General features: G+C 32.4%; 2 protein-coding genes across 8 annotated transcripts in view; both read left to right on the top strand.

The window, feature by feature from the left end:
- Positions 1-104: 104 nt before the first annotated feature.
- cfap53 (cilia and flagella associated protein 53) lies at positions 105-7,882 on the top strand. The gene is given in 8 exon segments (NM_001045130.2): positions 105-280; positions 786-1,015; positions 1,100-1,273; positions 3,091-3,394; positions 4,733-4,951; positions 5,040-5,256; positions 7,399-7,501; positions 7,590-7,882. Coding segments are annotated over 8 exon segments (1,560 nt in total). The 5' UTR covers positions 105-211; the 3' UTR covers positions 7,834-7,882.
- A 2,223-nt stretch (positions 7,883-10,105) lies between these two features.
- Positions 10,106-19,046, top strand: part of myo5b (myosin VB) — a 101,066-nt gene continuing 92,125 nt past the window's right edge. For 4 of the 7 annotated variants that reach the window (XM_021468888.2, XM_021468886.2, XM_073934875.1 and 1 more), the window contains exon 1: positions 13,556-14,017. In XM_021468888.2, the coding sequence (XP_021324563.1) occupies positions 13,991-14,017 (27 nt within the window). In that variant the 5' untranslated portion in view covers positions 13,556-13,990. Of the gene's footprint in view, positions 10,277-13,555; positions 14,018-19,046 lie in introns of those variants that run through there. The other 3 variants (XM_073934874.1, XM_021468887.2, NM_001161632.2) reach the window with 1 other exon arrangement.

Here is a 19,046-nt window from a genome sequence, read left to right as displayed (position 1 = left end):
GATGCAAAGAGCATAGAGTGATTCTAAGCTCTTTGGCTGATGTATCGAAGTGGTCCTTTTTCGTTGTTATGGCAACATCACTTCAGTTCCGTAAACACAACTTCATTTATTGAGTGTTAGACGGTCGTTTCTAAAGCTGTCTTGAGTGTCAGAAATTAGTAAACCATTTAAAGGGTAAACCTAAATAAATAAGGTAAGAAAAAAATTAACAATGTTGACAGCCCAAAGAAGCAGGATTCGGTGTCGCGAAATTACTGGACCTGCACATTCAGTGGCATTGGTGAGTTATTTGTGTTGACCATTATTAACGTTACATGTTTTATATTGAATATATTAACGTCATAATAATTATACAATAATAATTCTAATAGTCATATAGTAATAAATAACCTTACAATCAGGCCTACTATATCATAACAGACAGGCATATACTATACATTAATGTATACAATGATAGGCCTACTATTTTATAATATTATGCTATAGTAACTATAGTAAAACATTTTCATTATACATAAATTTTATGTGCCCAAAGAGAAATCTATCTATCTATCTATCTATCTATCTATCTATCTATCTATCTATCTATCTATCTATCTATCTATCTATCTATCTATCTATCTATCTTTCTATCTATCTATCTATCTATCTATCTATCTATCTATCAACATTAGATAGACATTAACATAAGTTTGTCTTCAGTAAAAGAGAGAAGGTAGAAAGATAGAAAAGACATTTATATGAATGGAGCTTTTATGAATTCACTCCAAATTTGTACATTTCAGAAAGCAAGACCTCCTTTATCCAGAGACATAGATGACATATTTGTAAGGAGAAGGAAGCAGGAGGCGACGCGAGGCGAGGTGCTGGAGTTCACCAAAGATCAAAGCTCATGTGATGTGAGAATGCGATGGGAAAGAAACACACAGCGCCGTGTGGTGTCTGCCACTGTTAACAGACATCTACAAGATGCACTAGATCAGTACCAGATGGGCATTGATGAAAAGAGGGAAAGGTCTGAACGGAATAACTTCATGAATTATTAAGAAAACTTTCATTGTAATGCAATGACTTTGTCTTTTTTTTTTTTTTTTGCCAGGCTTCGTGAACTGCTGGAGTCAGAGGAACTGGAACTCTTCAAGGAGATGGAGGCAAAAAAAGAGACAGTGTTGGAGAGGCAGGCTAAGATGCATGAAAGAGCCAAGACTCTTCGAGAGAGAAGAGAGAGTGAGAGACAGAGAGTTGTTGCTGATAAACTCGATCAACTTTTCAGGTAGGAGATTATATCATTAGTGATTGGACCCAGGATTGGTTCTAGAGGTTCCCGCTTGTCAAAATGCTTGGCCACTCCTCTGTCTTCCTTAAATTTGGAATTCTGGTGTAATGAAATAATTAAAACTAATTTTCAGTATCATATCTAAAGGGATTTTCACCAAAAAAATGAATATTTACACACTATTTACATGACCTCAAGTGGTCTGAAACCTTTATGAGTTTCTTTTTTTCTGTTGGACACAAAATAGGTCATTTTGAAAAATGTTAGAAACCTGTAACCACTGACTTCACTAGTAGGAAAAACAAATACAATGAAAGTCAATGGTTTTATTTTCAAAATTTTTCAAAATAACTTTTGTTATGATCAACAGAAAAAAATAAACTCAAACAGGTTTGTGACTAAAGAATGAATAAATGATGGCAGAATTTTTAGGTTTGGCTGAACTATCTCTTTAATGCATAATCAGAGGTGCGTCTCTCTTTTTTCCAAGGACAATTTTGAGTCAAATATGGGCATACCCAAAGTTTGGAATAAAGTTTTTAATTAAATTTTTCACTCAACAGTTGGGTTTTGTCTATAGTCGGCCCAAAATTGTGTAAAAAAGCACCCAAAGGTTTTTAAAATGTATGAGTGCAATATTCAGTTGCATAGAGCAAGAAATTTGTATCATTATCAAATTAGCATTATTCACACCTGACCTCCAATAACCAGATTGATTTATGATTCAAGCCTATAAGCAAAAAGCTCATAAATACTTATAATATGTGGACATGGTAACACTGCAAACACAAACAAATCACATGTATTCTGTTGTCTGTGCTTTAATTCAAATTACATGACATAATGGAGGATTGGTGCTTTGATATTAAAATGGTCAAAAATAGTGAATACCAAAAATAGTTCTGTTCAAACAATGAACAATATTTATGGAATTTAGCTACTCTATTATTTGACATACCTAAAAAATGCTTATGTTTTATATCAGATATATAAGCAGGTTATATCAGACTTTTGCTGTTGTTGTTGTTTTTGTTGTTGTTTTGTTTTTTTTAAAGGTTAATATGTTTTGTTTAAAAATATTACATTTCTTTAAAAATATTTATTAGCTTTGCAGAGTGATACACAAAATAGTTATAGAAGCAGAAAATTACTTTTATGTCATTTAAACATGATATTTAAATAGTGTAAATGTAAAAAAATTAACCCGATTAAATGCATGTTTACTAATTTTAGCATTATTAATGAATTACTTCTAAAATAATTACATGAATAAAATAAAAATTAAATTTTATAATTAATATTTGAAATAATATTAATACAATATTTAAATTGCATTAAATACACATGTAGTACTAAAATGGTAAACTTGAAAAAGTAGCGGTGTTAAATGTACTCCTTAGTAAAGCATTCCATTAATATTAAAGTAAATATTTCATTTATTTAAAATATGAAATGTTTAAATAAAGAAATAATAATAATAATATAACAAATATTTGTTAAATAATATAAATATACTATTTTACTAATTTTTATTATACAAACAAATACTCAGATTATACACTTTTATAAAAAAAAAATTGTGTGGGATGTCTTTAATATAATGCAAAATTTTTCTAACAGAAATATAAATACATAAAAACTTTGACGCACAAAATTATATAAAATAATCCTGAATGTAAGATGAGATCAAAATTAAAGTGTGGTCCTTAAAAGCACAAGTTGTCCCTCAGTTACTGTGGTCTAGAACCATCTTTAGATGAACCGTAATGAACTTTAAATAAAATTACAGCATATTGGATCTTGCTATGTTGTAGAGAGCAGAGTGAGGAGCTGCGTGCTGTTCAGATAAAGCGCAGACAGGATCAGGTTTGCACCGAGAGGGAATCTCAAATCCGTACGAAGGAGGAAGTGCGACGGGTGCAGGAGGAAGAAGAAAAACTGTTTGCACAGATGTGGGAGAGCGACAGGCTGGCGAAAGAGGAGCGCCACAACCTGGAGCTTCAACGGCAGAGAGAGAACAACCTCCAGCAGAAAGCAGTCCTGCAGACTCAGATGGACATGGCTGAGCAGCAGAGAATCCAGGCCAAGGAGCTGAAGCAGGAGGAGGCACAGCTACTGGTGCTGATCTTTTCATTCCGACTTCTGATTTATCTAGATGATAATGGCTAAATAGACAATGTTAGATATTTTTTTGATTGACTGACGTATAATATTGAAATATGTCTGCTTATTGTCTCTGTTTTCACAGTTAAAAAGCAACAATCAATTACAATTTCTTTAAATTAATGTATATTGTTATTTTTTTAGTTTTTGCAGTATTTTTGGTTAGTATTGCAGCGTTATAAAAATAAAAAGGAAAGAAAAGGTTTTTAAATAATATAAATAAGATATTAATTTGGTATTCATTTGACACTTGCAAAAAATATAAATTAAAAAGTTAATATTATTATTTTTAAACAATATTGATATATTTAGGTAATGTTTGTAATTAATATAATTATATATATATATATTATTATTATTATTATTATAAGATATTATAAAATATGACATATATAATAATATTACATATATATATATATATATATATATATATATATATATATATATATATATATATATATATATATAAAATAAAACTATTTAAAATAATACTTTTAAATAATATGATAATGCATACAATTATAACATTATTATCTTAAAAAAAAAAAATTCTATTTCGTTATTTCAACTTTTTTTCCTAACTTTATTTATAGATATATTTTTTAATGATAAATATCACACATATTAGATTATAACTGTACATTTTCACAAATAGAGGGAGAGAGAAGTAAACCAGGATCTAAATGATTGTGACAATTAATGACCTCTAGATATTAAAAATAAAAAATAAAAAATACAACAATACATAATTACATTAAAAAATACAATAATAATAATAGTAATAACAATAAGAATAATTTAATAATAATAGTAATAATAATAATCTTGTACAATACAATCTAACAGTATAATCTATACAGTATAAACTAATACACCAAACTAAAAGCCTGGTCATGATGTCACATGGGATCACACAGCAGTGAAGAATATAAAAATGAACTATCATCCAGTATGCAGAGAGTATACATTTCCATATTTTCAAGGAGAGAACCCCAAATGTTATTTATTACAACATTTAAATAAAAGAAATTAAATATTATAAATACAACAAAAAATATTTTAAATTATAATTATAAAAATAGAACTAATTATACACTTATAAAATGTTATTGCACTGTTAAATGTAGTCTTTATTTGTATTAATATCAAATATTCTCTTGTTCAATTTTTTAGAAATTAAATATAATTTTTAATTTTTTTGCAAATATTTTTAAATAATAAAATATTAAGAAAATAATATTTAAGAAAAACTGAAGGTATTATACTGATTCTTCAAAATGTTGTGCTCCTTAGAAAGACCAGCGGGAGATGCTACGTCTGGAGGCAGAAAGAGAACACCGGCAGAAGCTCCAAGACCAGGAGAAACGGCGCAAGCAACTAGACCTTTCCCTCCGGCTCAAGATGAAGCGTCTCACTCGAGATCGACAGGAAGAGCTCGCTCTGGATATGAGCATCCTGGAGCAGCTGCTGGCACAGGAGAAAGATGAGAAGCAGGATGAGGTCCTCAAAAAGGTTTGACCTCAGCCCATACCTGACCATGGCCTAAAGAATCTGTTCAGCCCAAAAAACGAAATGATATCCTCCTTTCTGAATTGAACAGCTGGAGCGTCAGGAGGAGCAGCGCCGGTACCGGGAGTATCTGTCACAGCAGCTGGAGGAGCAGAAGCGTCTGGAAGCAGAGACAGAGCAGCTGTTTGAGTCGGAGCTCCAGCAGGCCTGGGCCCGCAGAGAAGCGCAGTGGCGTCTGGAGAAGACAGCGAGAGACAGACTCATGAAGGACGTCATGGACACTCTCCGACTGCAGATCCAAGAAAAGTGTGAGGAAAATATATCAAGATCAGGCAGTTTAGATATAATTCAAGATAAGATTTAAGAATAAAGATATACAGATATAGAAAAAAATTAAGAAGCCTCATCAAAACTTTCTCTAGGTTTAGGATTTTTTGTTTTGTGTTACGCAATTTTTTTTTATTCTTTAAACTGTTAATTGATGTCTGTCTATCTATGTCTGTCTATCTATGTCTGTCTATCTATCTGTTTATGTCTTTGTGTCTGTCTAGTAGGGCTTTGCGACAGATATTTTTTTTGACAGATATTGCAATTTCGATTTGATTTGCGTTTTAATCTTGTAGTCAAGCTTCAGCTCAATAATCTGAATCGTAGCTTCTGAATGCTAAACTGCAGTGAGTTTTAGTTAAAAAAGGAACTGAAAAGATATCAACTTACTTAAACAGTTATTCAAATTTGTTTTTAAATATTCAGAAAAGTTTTCTCTTTTTTTCCCCAAAGAGTCATAAATGAAATGACCTTATCTTTCTGTAAACAAGCTGAACTTAAATTAGGAAGCTTCATTCATTCATTTTCTTTTCAGATTAGTACCTTTATTAATCTGGGGTGGCCACAGCGGAATGAACTGTCAACTTATCCAGCATATGTTTTACGCAACGGATGCCCTTCCAGTTGCAACCCATCACTGTGAAACATCCATACACACTCATTCACACACATACACTACGGACAATTTAGCTTATCCAATTCACCTATACCACATGTTTTTTGGACTTGTGGAGGAAACCGGAGCACCAGGAGGAAACCCATGCCAACACGGGGAGAACATGCAAACTCCACACAGAAACGCCAACTGACCCAGCTGAGGTTCGAACCAGCGACCTTCTTGCTTTGATTTGAACATGCTACTCACTGCGCCAACATGCAGCCAAATTAGGGAGATAGTTTAGCTAATTATAAAAACAAAAAATAATAATTATAAAAATACTAACGTGGCTGAAACACCTCTGAAATTGTACTTTGCTGTTGCTTGCTACTAGATTGAGTGTCACTGGCAATACTTTGAGTTGACTTTTTACCAAGTCAAGCACTCCTCATCTAGCTGCCTGTGGTGCTTTTTTAAGTGCTGGTTGTTGTATTTCCTCGTGCTGAGGCAACAATTCTTACAGATTACCTGTTTTTGTTCAGTGTCTGTGACTTTAAAACCAAAATATTCCCATATTATCGACAGGGATGATGGCAACAGACGCCATCATCCCCCTCATCCACGCTTTCCTGTTTGTTTGTTTTTTTAATGTGGATTTTATTGTCCATCCGTCTGTTCATCTGTCCATCTGTCTGTCTGTCTGTCTGTCTGTCTGTCAGTGTCTGTCTGTCTAACTATCTTTTTCTATCTGTCTGTCTGTCTATATATCTATTTATCTGTTTGTGTCTTTGTATATATATGTATGTATGTATATATGTCTGTCTGTCTGTCCGTCTGTCTATCCATCCCTCCATCTGTCCATCTACCTTTCTATCTGTGTGTCTGTGGGCTGTCTGTCTGACTGTCTACATATACTGTTGAAGTCAGAATTATTAACCCCCCTGTTTATTTTTCCCCCAATTTCTGTTTAATGAAAAGAAGATTTTTGTCAACACATTTTTTAAATATAATAGTTTTAATAACTCATTTCTAATTGCTGATTTATTTTATCTTTGCCATGATGACAGTACATAATATTTACCAGATATCTTTCAAGACACTTCTATACAGCTTGAAGTGACATTTAATGGCTTAACTAGGTTAATTAGGTTTACTAGGCAGGTTAGGTTGATTAGGCAGGTTATTGTATAACTGTTCTGTAAACTATCGAAAAAAATATAGCTTAAAGGGGCTAATGATATTGACCTTAAAATGTTTTTTTAAAAATTAAAAAGCTTTTATTTTAGCCTAAATAAAACAAACAAGACTTTCTCCAAAAGAAAAAAATATGACCAGACATACTGTGAAAATTTTCTTGCTTTGTTAAACATCATTTGGAAAATATTTTTTTAAAAAAATCTAAATCAAGGGGGCGACTAATAATTCAACTGTATGAATTTTGTTTTTGTCTTTAACCCAAAAATATACAGTATAAAAAAATGTTGTACAACAAATAAAAATGAAAGTGTAATCTCTCTTTTTTTAGTGAATGAGAACATGCAAAAGCAGGCTGAGGCTTTTAAAGAAAAAGAGGAGCTTGATCGAATAATTCAAGCAAACAAATTGCTGGACGAAGAAGAAAAGGCTCAGTATGTTCTTGTCTATTAAAGCTGTTCTACTTAATCATCCTGTTAAAAATAAATACAAAACAATAATCTTTGATTGATAAATTTCTAGTTTCAGGGAAGCCACTAAGGAGTATCAGGCTGATTTATTGGCTCAGATGATGTACCGCCAGCGCATTCGTGAAGCAGAAGAAGCTGAGAAAGAATATGAGTTCCAGAAGGGTCTAATGTACGAAGAGCAGTACAACAAGAAGATTCAGGACATCCTGTCAAGACCCATATCCAGCACCACAGCCGTTCATCCGTTCAGGAGAAGAGATCGCCGCTGCTCCAGCTCTGGTGGACAAATGTCATAAATCCAACCAGTTCTGTTCACAACATTAGTAGCATTTGTAAAATATTCTCGAATTAATTAAAAAGAAGAGAGACAAAGAAAATGAAGGAATTCAGTTACATTCAACTTGAGTCATGATATTACCAATCTAACTTTGGAATCACAAAGGCTTGGTAAAGGCATAGTTTACCTAAATATGAAAAATGACTTACCATTTACTCTCAGATTGTTCCTAGCTTGTACAATTAAATTTGTTTTATTAAAAGAAGATACTTTGAAGAAGGTTGGTTACCACTGAATATCATAAATGTCAAAAATACTACAGATGAGTACTATGGGTTAGTTACTAACAATTTTTCTAAATATCTCATTTAGAAATTTAGAGTTTGGAAAAAAGTGGAGGGTAAAGGATAAGTGAAAAAAACTGAACTATATATAAATAGTGAACTATCTCTTTTATGAAAGATTTGCATTTATTTGATTTAATTTAGCATTCATTTATGCATTCATTTTGGCACATTTATTTGATCAATAAATAGTATTGTTAATGTAGATATAAATAAACAACATAATTTAAATAATTAATAAACAATAATGTAAGTAATAAATAAACAATACATAATAAAACAGTAAGATGGTGAAATATTATTTTAATTCAATATAACCAATTTGTTTATTCATTCATTTTCTTTTAGGCCTAGTCCCTTTATTAATCAGGGGTCACACATCAGCAGAATGAATCGCCAACTAATCCAGCACATGTTTTATGCAGCGGGGAACACCCATACACTCTCATTCACACACAACACAGACAGTTAATCTTACCCAATTCACCTAAAGCACATGTCTTTGGATGGGGAGAACCTGCAAACTCCACACAGAAATGCCAACTGACCCAGCCGAGGCTCGAACCAGCAACCTTCTTGCTGTGAGGCGACATCGCTACCCACTGCGCCATCGTGCTGACCATGACTTTGTGTGTAAATATGTTTTAAAGTGTAATTTATTCCAGTGATTTCAAGGTGAATTTTCTGCATCATTACTCCAGTTTTCTGTGCCATGTGATCCTTTTGAAATAATTCTAAAAAAAAAAGCAGCTTCATATAAATTATTATATAATTTTTATGTTGATTTCTATTGGATCATATGAAACTGAAGATGGGAGTAAAAGTGCTATTGGTCTTTAAATGCAAGGGGGAAACATTATATTTTAAAATATATTTACAAAGAAAACTCTTATTTTTTAATTGTAATAACATAAAAAAGTAAAGGTAAATCAAACTATTTGAGGAAACTGATTACAACAAACCAAGTTTAAAAACGAATCCGAATGATTACTGTGAACTTAATCCATTTGAGTAAATGAAGCAATTTGAGCACAGTAAAACCCAACAAATGAAGAGAACTTAAACCAACTGAGTAAATTAAAACCCAATAAGTTAAGGCAACACAAACCATTTGAGGAAACCGATTGCTACAAACCATTTGAGTTAAAAACTAATCTATATGAGTACTGTGAACGTACTCTATTTAAATAGAAGTAATGAGGTATTTAATTAACTTATTACCTTGAACACTGAGTTCAAAACTCTTTTCAAATGAGTACAATTAACTTTCTCATTTCATTGGATAAAGTGAACTGTTGGGTTTCTATGGTGTGTTTATATAAATGCAGCAGAGGTTGAAATCATCAGCAAATCTTACAGTTTTAAAAACTTTATAAATAATAAACTGAAAACTCCTAACATCCTTATCTTCCAAGTAGTATAGTCCATCTGCTTTGCACATTGTGTGATCAGACTCATTACCCATTTGTCAAAGTTTCTATTCAAAGGCAAATACAAGTCTAACTGGATTATCTTGTTCAGACGTAGATATTTACACGTTGAAAAGTTAATTATTTCAAGAAAGCCGTTCAAGAATGTGATGGCCTCTTTGTACAAATCAGTATATAAGAGTAGCAGGCTCCTGATTAAAAGCAATGAGATGTCTCCCATGGTTGCTAAGAAACATGCACTGTACACAATACCAGGAAAGGTCAAAGGGTCAGACTCTAAATATTGTCTAATTATCTCAGTAGAACATAACTATAATGATTTTGCAATGAGGTTTTAGACCAATAAGCTGCCGGGTTTAACGATTAGTATTTTCCAGTAGCCTACTAAATCCACCACAGGTTGTGTATGGTTAAGAAGTTAGTCAACACCCAATACCTTTACTAGGAGTGGTAGGGGTGTGGAGCAATTGGTCTGATGTCATTTCTGTCTACTTTTTTCTTTCTCACCTGGCTGTTCAGACAGGTTTATCTTTTACCCAAGCCAGTTTCAGGCTTACAAGATGGAATCTTTTTAAGTAAGACATGAGGAATAAACAATATAGTTTGTCAGTCTAATGATCAGTGCGTCTGTGGATATTGGAAAGTATTTATAGAGAGGAAGATGCGTGAACATGAGCTTTATGTCAAGGTAGGTCGATTTAAATTCCCTATGTGTTTCACTAAGATTTACTTAGAAATACATGACTTAAATTAAATATATATAATCTAACCACAGGTAAAGTACTAAACATGTTCACCCATCTATTTAAGTGAACAAATATTATTGTGAATGTATGTTTGTAGTGTGTTTCATGTGTGTCCACTCTGCAGCTTGTAGATAACAGAGAAGGAATGCTTTGCTTTTGTGTGTTTGATTTATGATAGAGACACTAAACACACAATTTATGCTGTCTGATTTTTCTGGACAGATTCTGTGCGTAAAATAGATAAATACTGTTGATATGTATGTAGAGCTCATTGCGTTTCATCAGAGCAGTGTCTGTATTCAATATTTATGCTATACTGTATTTTAGGTAGTAGTGGTCTACTAGTACTTGGTCTTAGTGCTATACTGTATTTTAGGTAGTAGTTGCTTTAGCAGTGTGTGCTTCAACATCTGGCTGGACTGAAAAATTGTGTTACAAGTAATGAATTTCAGGGTGTGAGCTAAAATTCTCTCAGATGAATCAGAAAAACACAATGAATTTAGTGATGCATGTGGGTCAGTGACGTGGCTGGGTCCACTGAGTCAAAATTAAATAAAAAAGAATAATAATTAATTAAAAATCCCTTAAAATAAGATTCTGAACCGGAATCTGATTCGGAAATTAAGCTTACTTTTTGTCTAATTGTTATTATTATCATTTATTTATTTATTTTATTTTTATTAATATTTTTTTTTGGTTTGGCAAATTTAAATATCAATAAATTTAAATATAATCATTATTCTAAAAAAGGGTAGAATCTATTGTCCATAAAATTTACATTCAGGCAATTGGCAAACACTTTTATCCAAAGTGACAAATGAGCACAAACACAGGCAATTTATCTTGACACCCAAATTCAGATATCAACACGCACACAGTGGCTAACCAAGGTTTCAGTGAAAGCTAGTGGTGCAAAATCCACAGAAGAAGTAACTTGCAATAAAGATTATAGAATAAAGAACTTTATAGGATTCATTATAGGAAGCGGTTTGTTTATGGCTTTTAATTGTGCATCAAAAAACTCTGAAAAAAGAAAAAATAACAACAAAGACTGTAATATATATATATATATATATATATATATATATATATATATATATATATATATATATATATATATATATATATATATATTTGTTATTCAATTTACATCTTAAACACAGCTGTGAATCAAGTGCTTGTGGTATTTCAACTCACCTTTTTAATTAAATCAAAATAGTCTCTGAATATTGTCTTACAAACATGCAGAGACTGTTTATAATCTCATTATTTCCCCAATCCATGTTTAAGTGTAGTTTCCTATGTTGAACAGACGGTGTTGCTGTGGATACACTGAATAGTACAGTACGTTGATCCATGAGCCTCTGCCACCATGGCAAGCCATTTTAACATTGAATCTATCTACACGTTCAGTGGGGCGGTACTGTAAAACATAACATGGGTAAATCTGGAGGTGCGGCAGCACTGCAGCAGCAGTATTTTATGTGTTAATTAGTAAAGCCCGATACACATTTTTGTTTGTTATTTTAAACAAACTGTTATTTTACAACCTTTTAGGCCTATGTTACAGTGCCAGGGGTAGATTTAGTGTTTTGGGGGCCCTAAGCAATTCCGGCCATGGGGCCCGAAAGTTCTAAAATGCACCTTTTGTACCTTCATTTCTTTTTAATTTATTTATTTTGCAGTTTTTATTTGTATATCAACTTTTCTACAGTTTGTCTTAATGCAAATGTATAACAACATGTAAAACATCTTATAAATTTTTTTTTAAATGATTTGATTTCTTCAAACGGATTCACAACTGAAAATCATGTATAAACTATTTAGTTTTAAAAACTAAATCTTTACCTAATTTGACTGCTGGACTGCTTCATGATTGAGGGTGGGGGACACATTTGGCCATTTGCGATGTAATAAAAAAACTATTTTTTTAGACTCTCATCATACAAAATATGATAGAAAATTATGTTATTTATGATTTATTTAATTTTTCTTCTAGGTATTTATTTGGGGGCCCTCAGATTTCCTGGGTCCATAAGCGGCCGCTCACTTTGCCTTTTTGTTAAATCCGCCCCTCTAAAATGCTCAGGGACAACACGCAACATGGTGTTCACGTTTGAGCATGTAACAGGACTAAACAAATGCAGTGGCTTAAAGGGCATAAACTTTAGATTCAGAGTTTTGTTTAACATAACAAGCCTAAAGCTATATCGTGTTCATGTCAATGATGTTTCCATCTCCTCTAAAAATATGGAGAACAGTTTGTTGAAGTTGTGTTTCCACATTAAGTTTGGATCATTGAATCTAAATGAATGTTTACTGTTCAATAAATGAGTGTCATGTCTCAAATGTTAGACTACTAAATAAAACTAATTTAAAAATAGTAAAGTAAAAATAAACTAAATTAAATAGACACTAAAACTAATTAATTAGATACAGATTTGTAAATTTGTATCACATTTACTACATTTATCTGTATTCAAGGACTATAGTGATACAGAATTCAGTGAAAAATTGGCTGATTTTACTCATTTAATTTTAAACATGAAATTGCACAAACAATAAATAAAAACTTATGAACTGTGTGCTAAATTCTTTTGTAATATCAATTGCAGGTAGACAGTAGCAGAATTAATATTTAGTCTTAAGTAAATTATATGTAAATGTTGATCATTATATTATTAAAGGTCTTCAAGCATAAACAGTTATCTTTAGTTAATGAAAATAAAGTTATTACATACCTTTTACAAATTTTCTGTGCAGTACATATCTAAATATTAAACTAACATGAAGTGTAAACATATTCTGTTTGCCTGAAAAAATATTATAGTGACCTGTGCTACTGAATTAAATTTCTCACTTTTTTTTTTTTTTTTACATCAATGTTGACATTAATGTCATCTGATGCTTCTGAGCAAGCATGTGAAGTTATTGGACACTTTGTGTGCCCTGCTCGTCACACTTTTCCATGGCAATGAAAAAACAAATTGTTACTATATTAATAATTTGCAAAAGACACTGTGTAATGTAGAGTACTAGAAACTTAAGAATAGTTGCATCTATTAAATAGGCATCTAATGCACAAGTATTAGTAGTAGCCTATAAAGCAGACCTGGGCATTTTTCAGCTGGACATCTTCGATATCCTACTATGACGGTTTTAGATTAAATGTTTAAACAGCCTGCCATACGGCCACTGCGGTCATGTCAGTCAGCTTGATCGAGTCCATGGATACGGGAAGAGGGGAAGGCAGCAACTTTACTCCTGCATTTTGACAACTACATACTTTTCTCTCATTTTACCGAAGCGTTTCAGCCCTTATTAAAACTCAATTATAAGTGGTAGTCGTCTATTATTTATACTTGATTTTTACGTGGAGGAAGAGAAGATAGGTGCTTTTTCCAACTCTACGTGAATTATGGGGACAGACCGACAAACACCTGCCGTGATCAGGCGCGGCTAACACTAGCTAACACTAGCCGTCAGAGGAGTTCAAAAGTACAAACCAGCATAATAGGGCGACATGGAGTGCTGACAGGACACAGGGAAACTGGATTGTAAAACTTGATGGGAATATCTTCATATTAAGTCGGAAATATTTCACCTCTCTCGTGCTGATGTGACTAGTTTAGGTGTGGGCTGCTGTATTTGGGATCATGTCTGTAACTGAACTCTACTCTAAGGTGAGTTTTGAATAGGTTTTATGTCAATAATAAATAGCTAAATGTACTGTTAAACGGCGTCAGCATTGACAAGTCTATTGATAAAGAATTTACTTGACTACGTTAGCTTGAAATGTGTATATTGAACAACTCTAACTCTAACATCATAAAACCTTAAATTGTCATCTTCAACCCTATATGCAGTTCTGTTTAAACGCTTTTAACTTCCTATAAAACACAGGGAAGGGAAGTGTCGCGGACAGGTGTGTTCCTGTTGGTTTCGGTCTGTAGGTAGTTTCGGCGTTTGGAGTGTTTCAAACCTAACTTGGTTGCCTATGTAGATAGCATCTGTAGGCGCATTGTAATGCGGTTGTGATGCAAAATAAGTCTGTCTGTATAGACAGCTCGATAGGGTTTAAGACGAAGTGTTTATGACGAGTTCTTCTATTCTTGTGAGCACTTTGTGGTTTTTCTGGTGATTCATATTTCTCTATATATTATGTAATACGCTTAATTGTGTTTTGCTTTAGTCTATGTATCAAAACCAGCATTATCAATACTAGTAGTTAATAAATCAGTTCTATAGTCAGCTTATTGAAAAAGGGTGTTTTTTATTTCTGAAAATCTTGACCCTTTTGCAGTTATTTGCCTCGTTTCATTTTTATCTCTATTTACTTATGAGGTTTAAATATAGCATTTTAATTATATTTTAAGCCAAATTTTTTGCTGTATTAGCTTGATGGATGGTGATCATAAACACTCGTTTTCATGTGTGTGTGTGTGTGTGTGTTTGTGTTTGTGTACAGCACATTGTACATTCCATCTTTGTAGTCATTAAACTTACAAAGTCTCTAAATGCATATTTCTCCCATTCGAAAGACTGTCCCAGATTACCCAAACCATGCTGTCCCACATTAATGTGGGACAACAAAAAATGTTTGAAAGAAAACAAATCTAAAAAACATTTTCAACACTTTAATACATATTTTGTTACTTGAATAGATCACAAACATAATTTAACAACAAATGGGAATATTGTCTTATTTATGACAGGTTTATGTCCTTAACATTAATCTAGTCAGAATCCTATGTCACTGACCTGTCATCCAATTTGATGAGAGATTCCTGATTGACAAGTGCCCTGCCCCCCCTCTATGGAATAACCCAATGAAGTCATGTGATTTTACTCACATAAAGTCCATGCAAAATTTATAATAAAAGTCCTGTTGCCTAAATTTTGTTAGAACAGAAATAAACACACATAAACTTAGGTGTCCCAGATTACCCAATGTCCCAGATTACCCAAATTCACCCTACCAAAATTATTTCAAACCATTTAGCCAAATTACCATTGACTATATCAGTGTTTCTCAACCACGTTCCTGGAGGACCTCCAGCTCTGCACATTTTCCATACTCATTTTAAAAATACATATTTATTGTCATCTCTCATTAAATTCTTTTTTTTTTTTTGCGGATTTGTTTTAAATTAAAAACTGAAGCCTATACACAAATAACGTACTGGCCATTACATTCGACTTTCCTCAGTCAGATGTTGGCCATTTGAATAATTCACACATAACATTCCAGCATAATAATAATGATCCAACAGAAGATTCCTCTTGGTCTTAAACCCTTTTTTGATTAGTTAGTTTTACAATTTATGATAGCACAGAAGTCAAACATGAAATAAATGAGCTCATATAGGGGACCAATTGGCTACGGGCCCATACATTTGCTGTAGATTGCTGCAAAGACAGAATCGCTTTACTTCATTCAGTGGTGTCCCTCCTGTTTAATTCCTCATTTGAAACTTGGAAGTTAAACCCATTGTTTATTATTTTTAACTCTTATTAAATGTTCTTTCTTGATGTTGGTGGTTTCAAGAACATTTAAGGTTCATGGCCTCCTTCCATTGTACAGAAGAGTTTATTTTATTCATTTATTTAGTATATTAAAATGTTCTTGTCTTCTGAAATTTATTTTCAATGGGATCACTTTAGGGGTGGGGGGGTGGGGGGGGGGAGAAACACATTTGTAATATTTATTTGTTAGTGTGTTTAGAGATTTATTTTTTTATAATGGCTCTAGATTTTAAATTTAAAATTATTATTATCAAAATATATCCTTGCTCTAAAATATTTATTCAGATTGGCATTAGAAGTTGTTTCGCTTGTAATAAATGTTTTATCCAGCTTATTAAAAGAAAAAGATGCTTATATGCAAAATAAGTTATTTTTTTTCCCTCCAGTCCTTATGTAGACTGTTCTGTTCAGCCCGATTTTTCATTTTTTTTACCATAACCGTGGATTCATATTACAACAGTAAATTCCCTTATTTTTGGACTTTAATGTTTTTATCAGATATTTCTCCCTAAAATTATTCCACAGAGAGTGTGTTGTTAGCTTGTGTGCTGTTATCTTATGGTCATTAAAACTGCAGATGTCATCATAGGAATAACCCTGCCCACATGTGTCATTGATAACAAATACTACTGAATGTACAGCTAGCCAACATTCTAGTGTATGCCATTTGTCCAAGGAAGAAAGAGCGTCAGGCATTATCCTTGCTTAAGTGGATTTATTTTTCTTCACCGACCTAATTTTTAGTTTAAACACACTCAAAGTCTTATGTGGTACCTCCCTCTTTCTCATCTCTTAATTAAATTTCATAATCTGCTTTTTGATAATCTGGATGGAGCTCCAGGGATCAAATTTACCAACAGTTTTTTTCTTATAGACTATCTTGCTAATTAAAAAAGGCAGTTTATCCAATATTACACATTTAATTAAAAAGTTGTGTTTCTTGTGGACAATGCCTAGACAAGATTTTTTAAAATTGAAGAGTTTAGATGCAAAAACCTTTAAATGCTGTTTGATATTTTCTTCTAAAATTTGCATTTTTCTCTGACTCCTGTGTGTAGGTTCACTAATTTTATTTTATAGTGACAAATAAGTTATTTTCATTGCTTTTAGAGTGAAAAAACTGAACATAAACATAGGAGGCTGAAAAAAATGCTCATTTTAGGAGAAAATTTCAGATGGCATTTAGAGGTTTTTGCATCTGAACTCTTCAATTATTATTTGCGTACATAAAAGTGTATTGATTTCTTGTGTGTTTAATGTTTCAGATTATGCTTGTAATAGCATGAGCAAAATAATGTTTCATTATTCTGCCAAATACTGTAATGTTTCTGACCTGTACTTAAATATATAAAAAAGGATTACACTATAATTTATTACATTCATTAAAAATACTGTTTGAATACTGTTTACAAATATATTATTAAGTATAAGAATTAATTATCATTTTGCATCTGAGCTGGGATTAAAGGCTAAGTATTCTGATATGTCAATGGATGATTCCTGTAAAAGTGGCTGACCAATTTTTTTATTTTATTTTTTAATCTGTTTATTATTTTACAGATATAACAAGTAATTTAACAGTGAAATTTAAACAAATATTATTCCCTCTCCTACCCTCTAAACAAGATGAAATTACAGTTATCTAAGAGTAAAAAGAAGAAATAATAATAACAAATAATTAAAAAAATTAAATGAATAAAAAATAAAAAAACTTCAATACATTGAAATAAAACCCTGTGCAGAATACACATATACCTTAATAACCCAATATTACAAACATCCCCAGGTGTTTATACTTAATTACATTTGCATTGCAATTGAAAGGCCCTAAAATTTAGAGTTTGTAAAGATACTGACATGCTGAGCTAATACACATACACTACGGACAATTTAGCTTACCCAAACACCTGTATCGAATGTCTTTGGACTTGTGGGGGAAACTGGAGCACCCGGAGGAAATCCACGCGAATGCGGGGAGAACATGCAAACTCCACACTGAAATACCAACTGACCCAGCTGAGGCTTGAACCAGCGACCTTCTTGCTTTAAGGCGACAGCACTACCTACTGCGCCACTGCGTTACCTATTTTAGCGGGTAACCTCTATAAATCATAAGTTTGCTTAAACAGGACCTACTCTAATGTAAATAGAAGAAAAACTGTATTTTTATTGTTTCAATGGTTTCTAATTCCGTTATCTTTTACTTCTAAATGAAAGCCCTTATAGGGTGTATGTACCCCTAATATTAACAAAACTAATAGATTTACACATTTCTCTTTCTCTTCAGGGATGGGAAAATAGATCTCTTAAATTAATGACTCATCCTGCACTTCACATTTTGTCCAATGAGATTTTCATTAAATTCAACACTTCTTATTTTTAATATTTGTAAAGTTTGTTTGCAATTTTTAGGTGTCCCGCCTAAACACATTGTAAATTAACACATTTTGAATGTAACATTTTTTTTTACGCAACATTATTTAGTTTAAAGTTGGTGAGTGTGTATATTTGTAGCCTGTTGCTGAAGCTTTGTTTGCTTATTGGTCTCAGTAAGAGGATTAATTTGGGTCACAATGCACCCCTGCTGCAGTTTCGACCCCCTTCTCAGCAGGAGTTTTTGTTGAACTGACCCCAGCACAACCTAGATTTGATGTAGCTATTGTCTCTTTATGTGCATCGCAAGTACACTCTCTTGTACACTGTAAAAATATCCATATAATAACAGTTTTTCATATTTCGTGTAACCTCAATCGTTCCTCCAATAACTTTTGATGTTGAAATGTTAGAAAAAAAAAGTGACTTATAATGACATTTTTAATAGTTCATGATATGTTGCTTGGGTCATTGTTGTACACTATGGTAAAAAATTTAAGCTGCAATCTTTACTGTTATTTTACAGACTTAATTCTCTCTATATTGTTTCTTACATTATATTGTCTCAAACTATTACAATGTTGGGTTGCACAATACTGGAATTCGGTACCAATCGATACTGAAATTTTAAAAGCATCCATTTCCTGCTGACATTTGAGCGCTACTAAGCACTGGAGTGTTTTAAAGCCATGATTCATCAGCGGATCGCTCGTATGTCCGCTTATAGACAAACCAGCTGATGGAGTAAACCGTTTTAAGCCATTTTTAACTTTCATTTTAAAATAATTTCATTTTTAAATGAAATTATTCATT

The sequence above is a fragment of the Danio rerio genome, chromosome 21 (genome assembly GCF_049306965.1).
Source record: "Danio rerio strain Tuebingen ecotype United States chromosome 21, GRCz12tu, whole genome shotgun sequence".
In the NCBI taxonomy this organism is placed as follows: Eukaryota; Metazoa; Chordata; class Actinopteri; order Cypriniformes; family Danionidae; genus Danio; species Danio rerio.
This window is presented reverse-complemented; position numbering and strand designations above follow the sequence as displayed.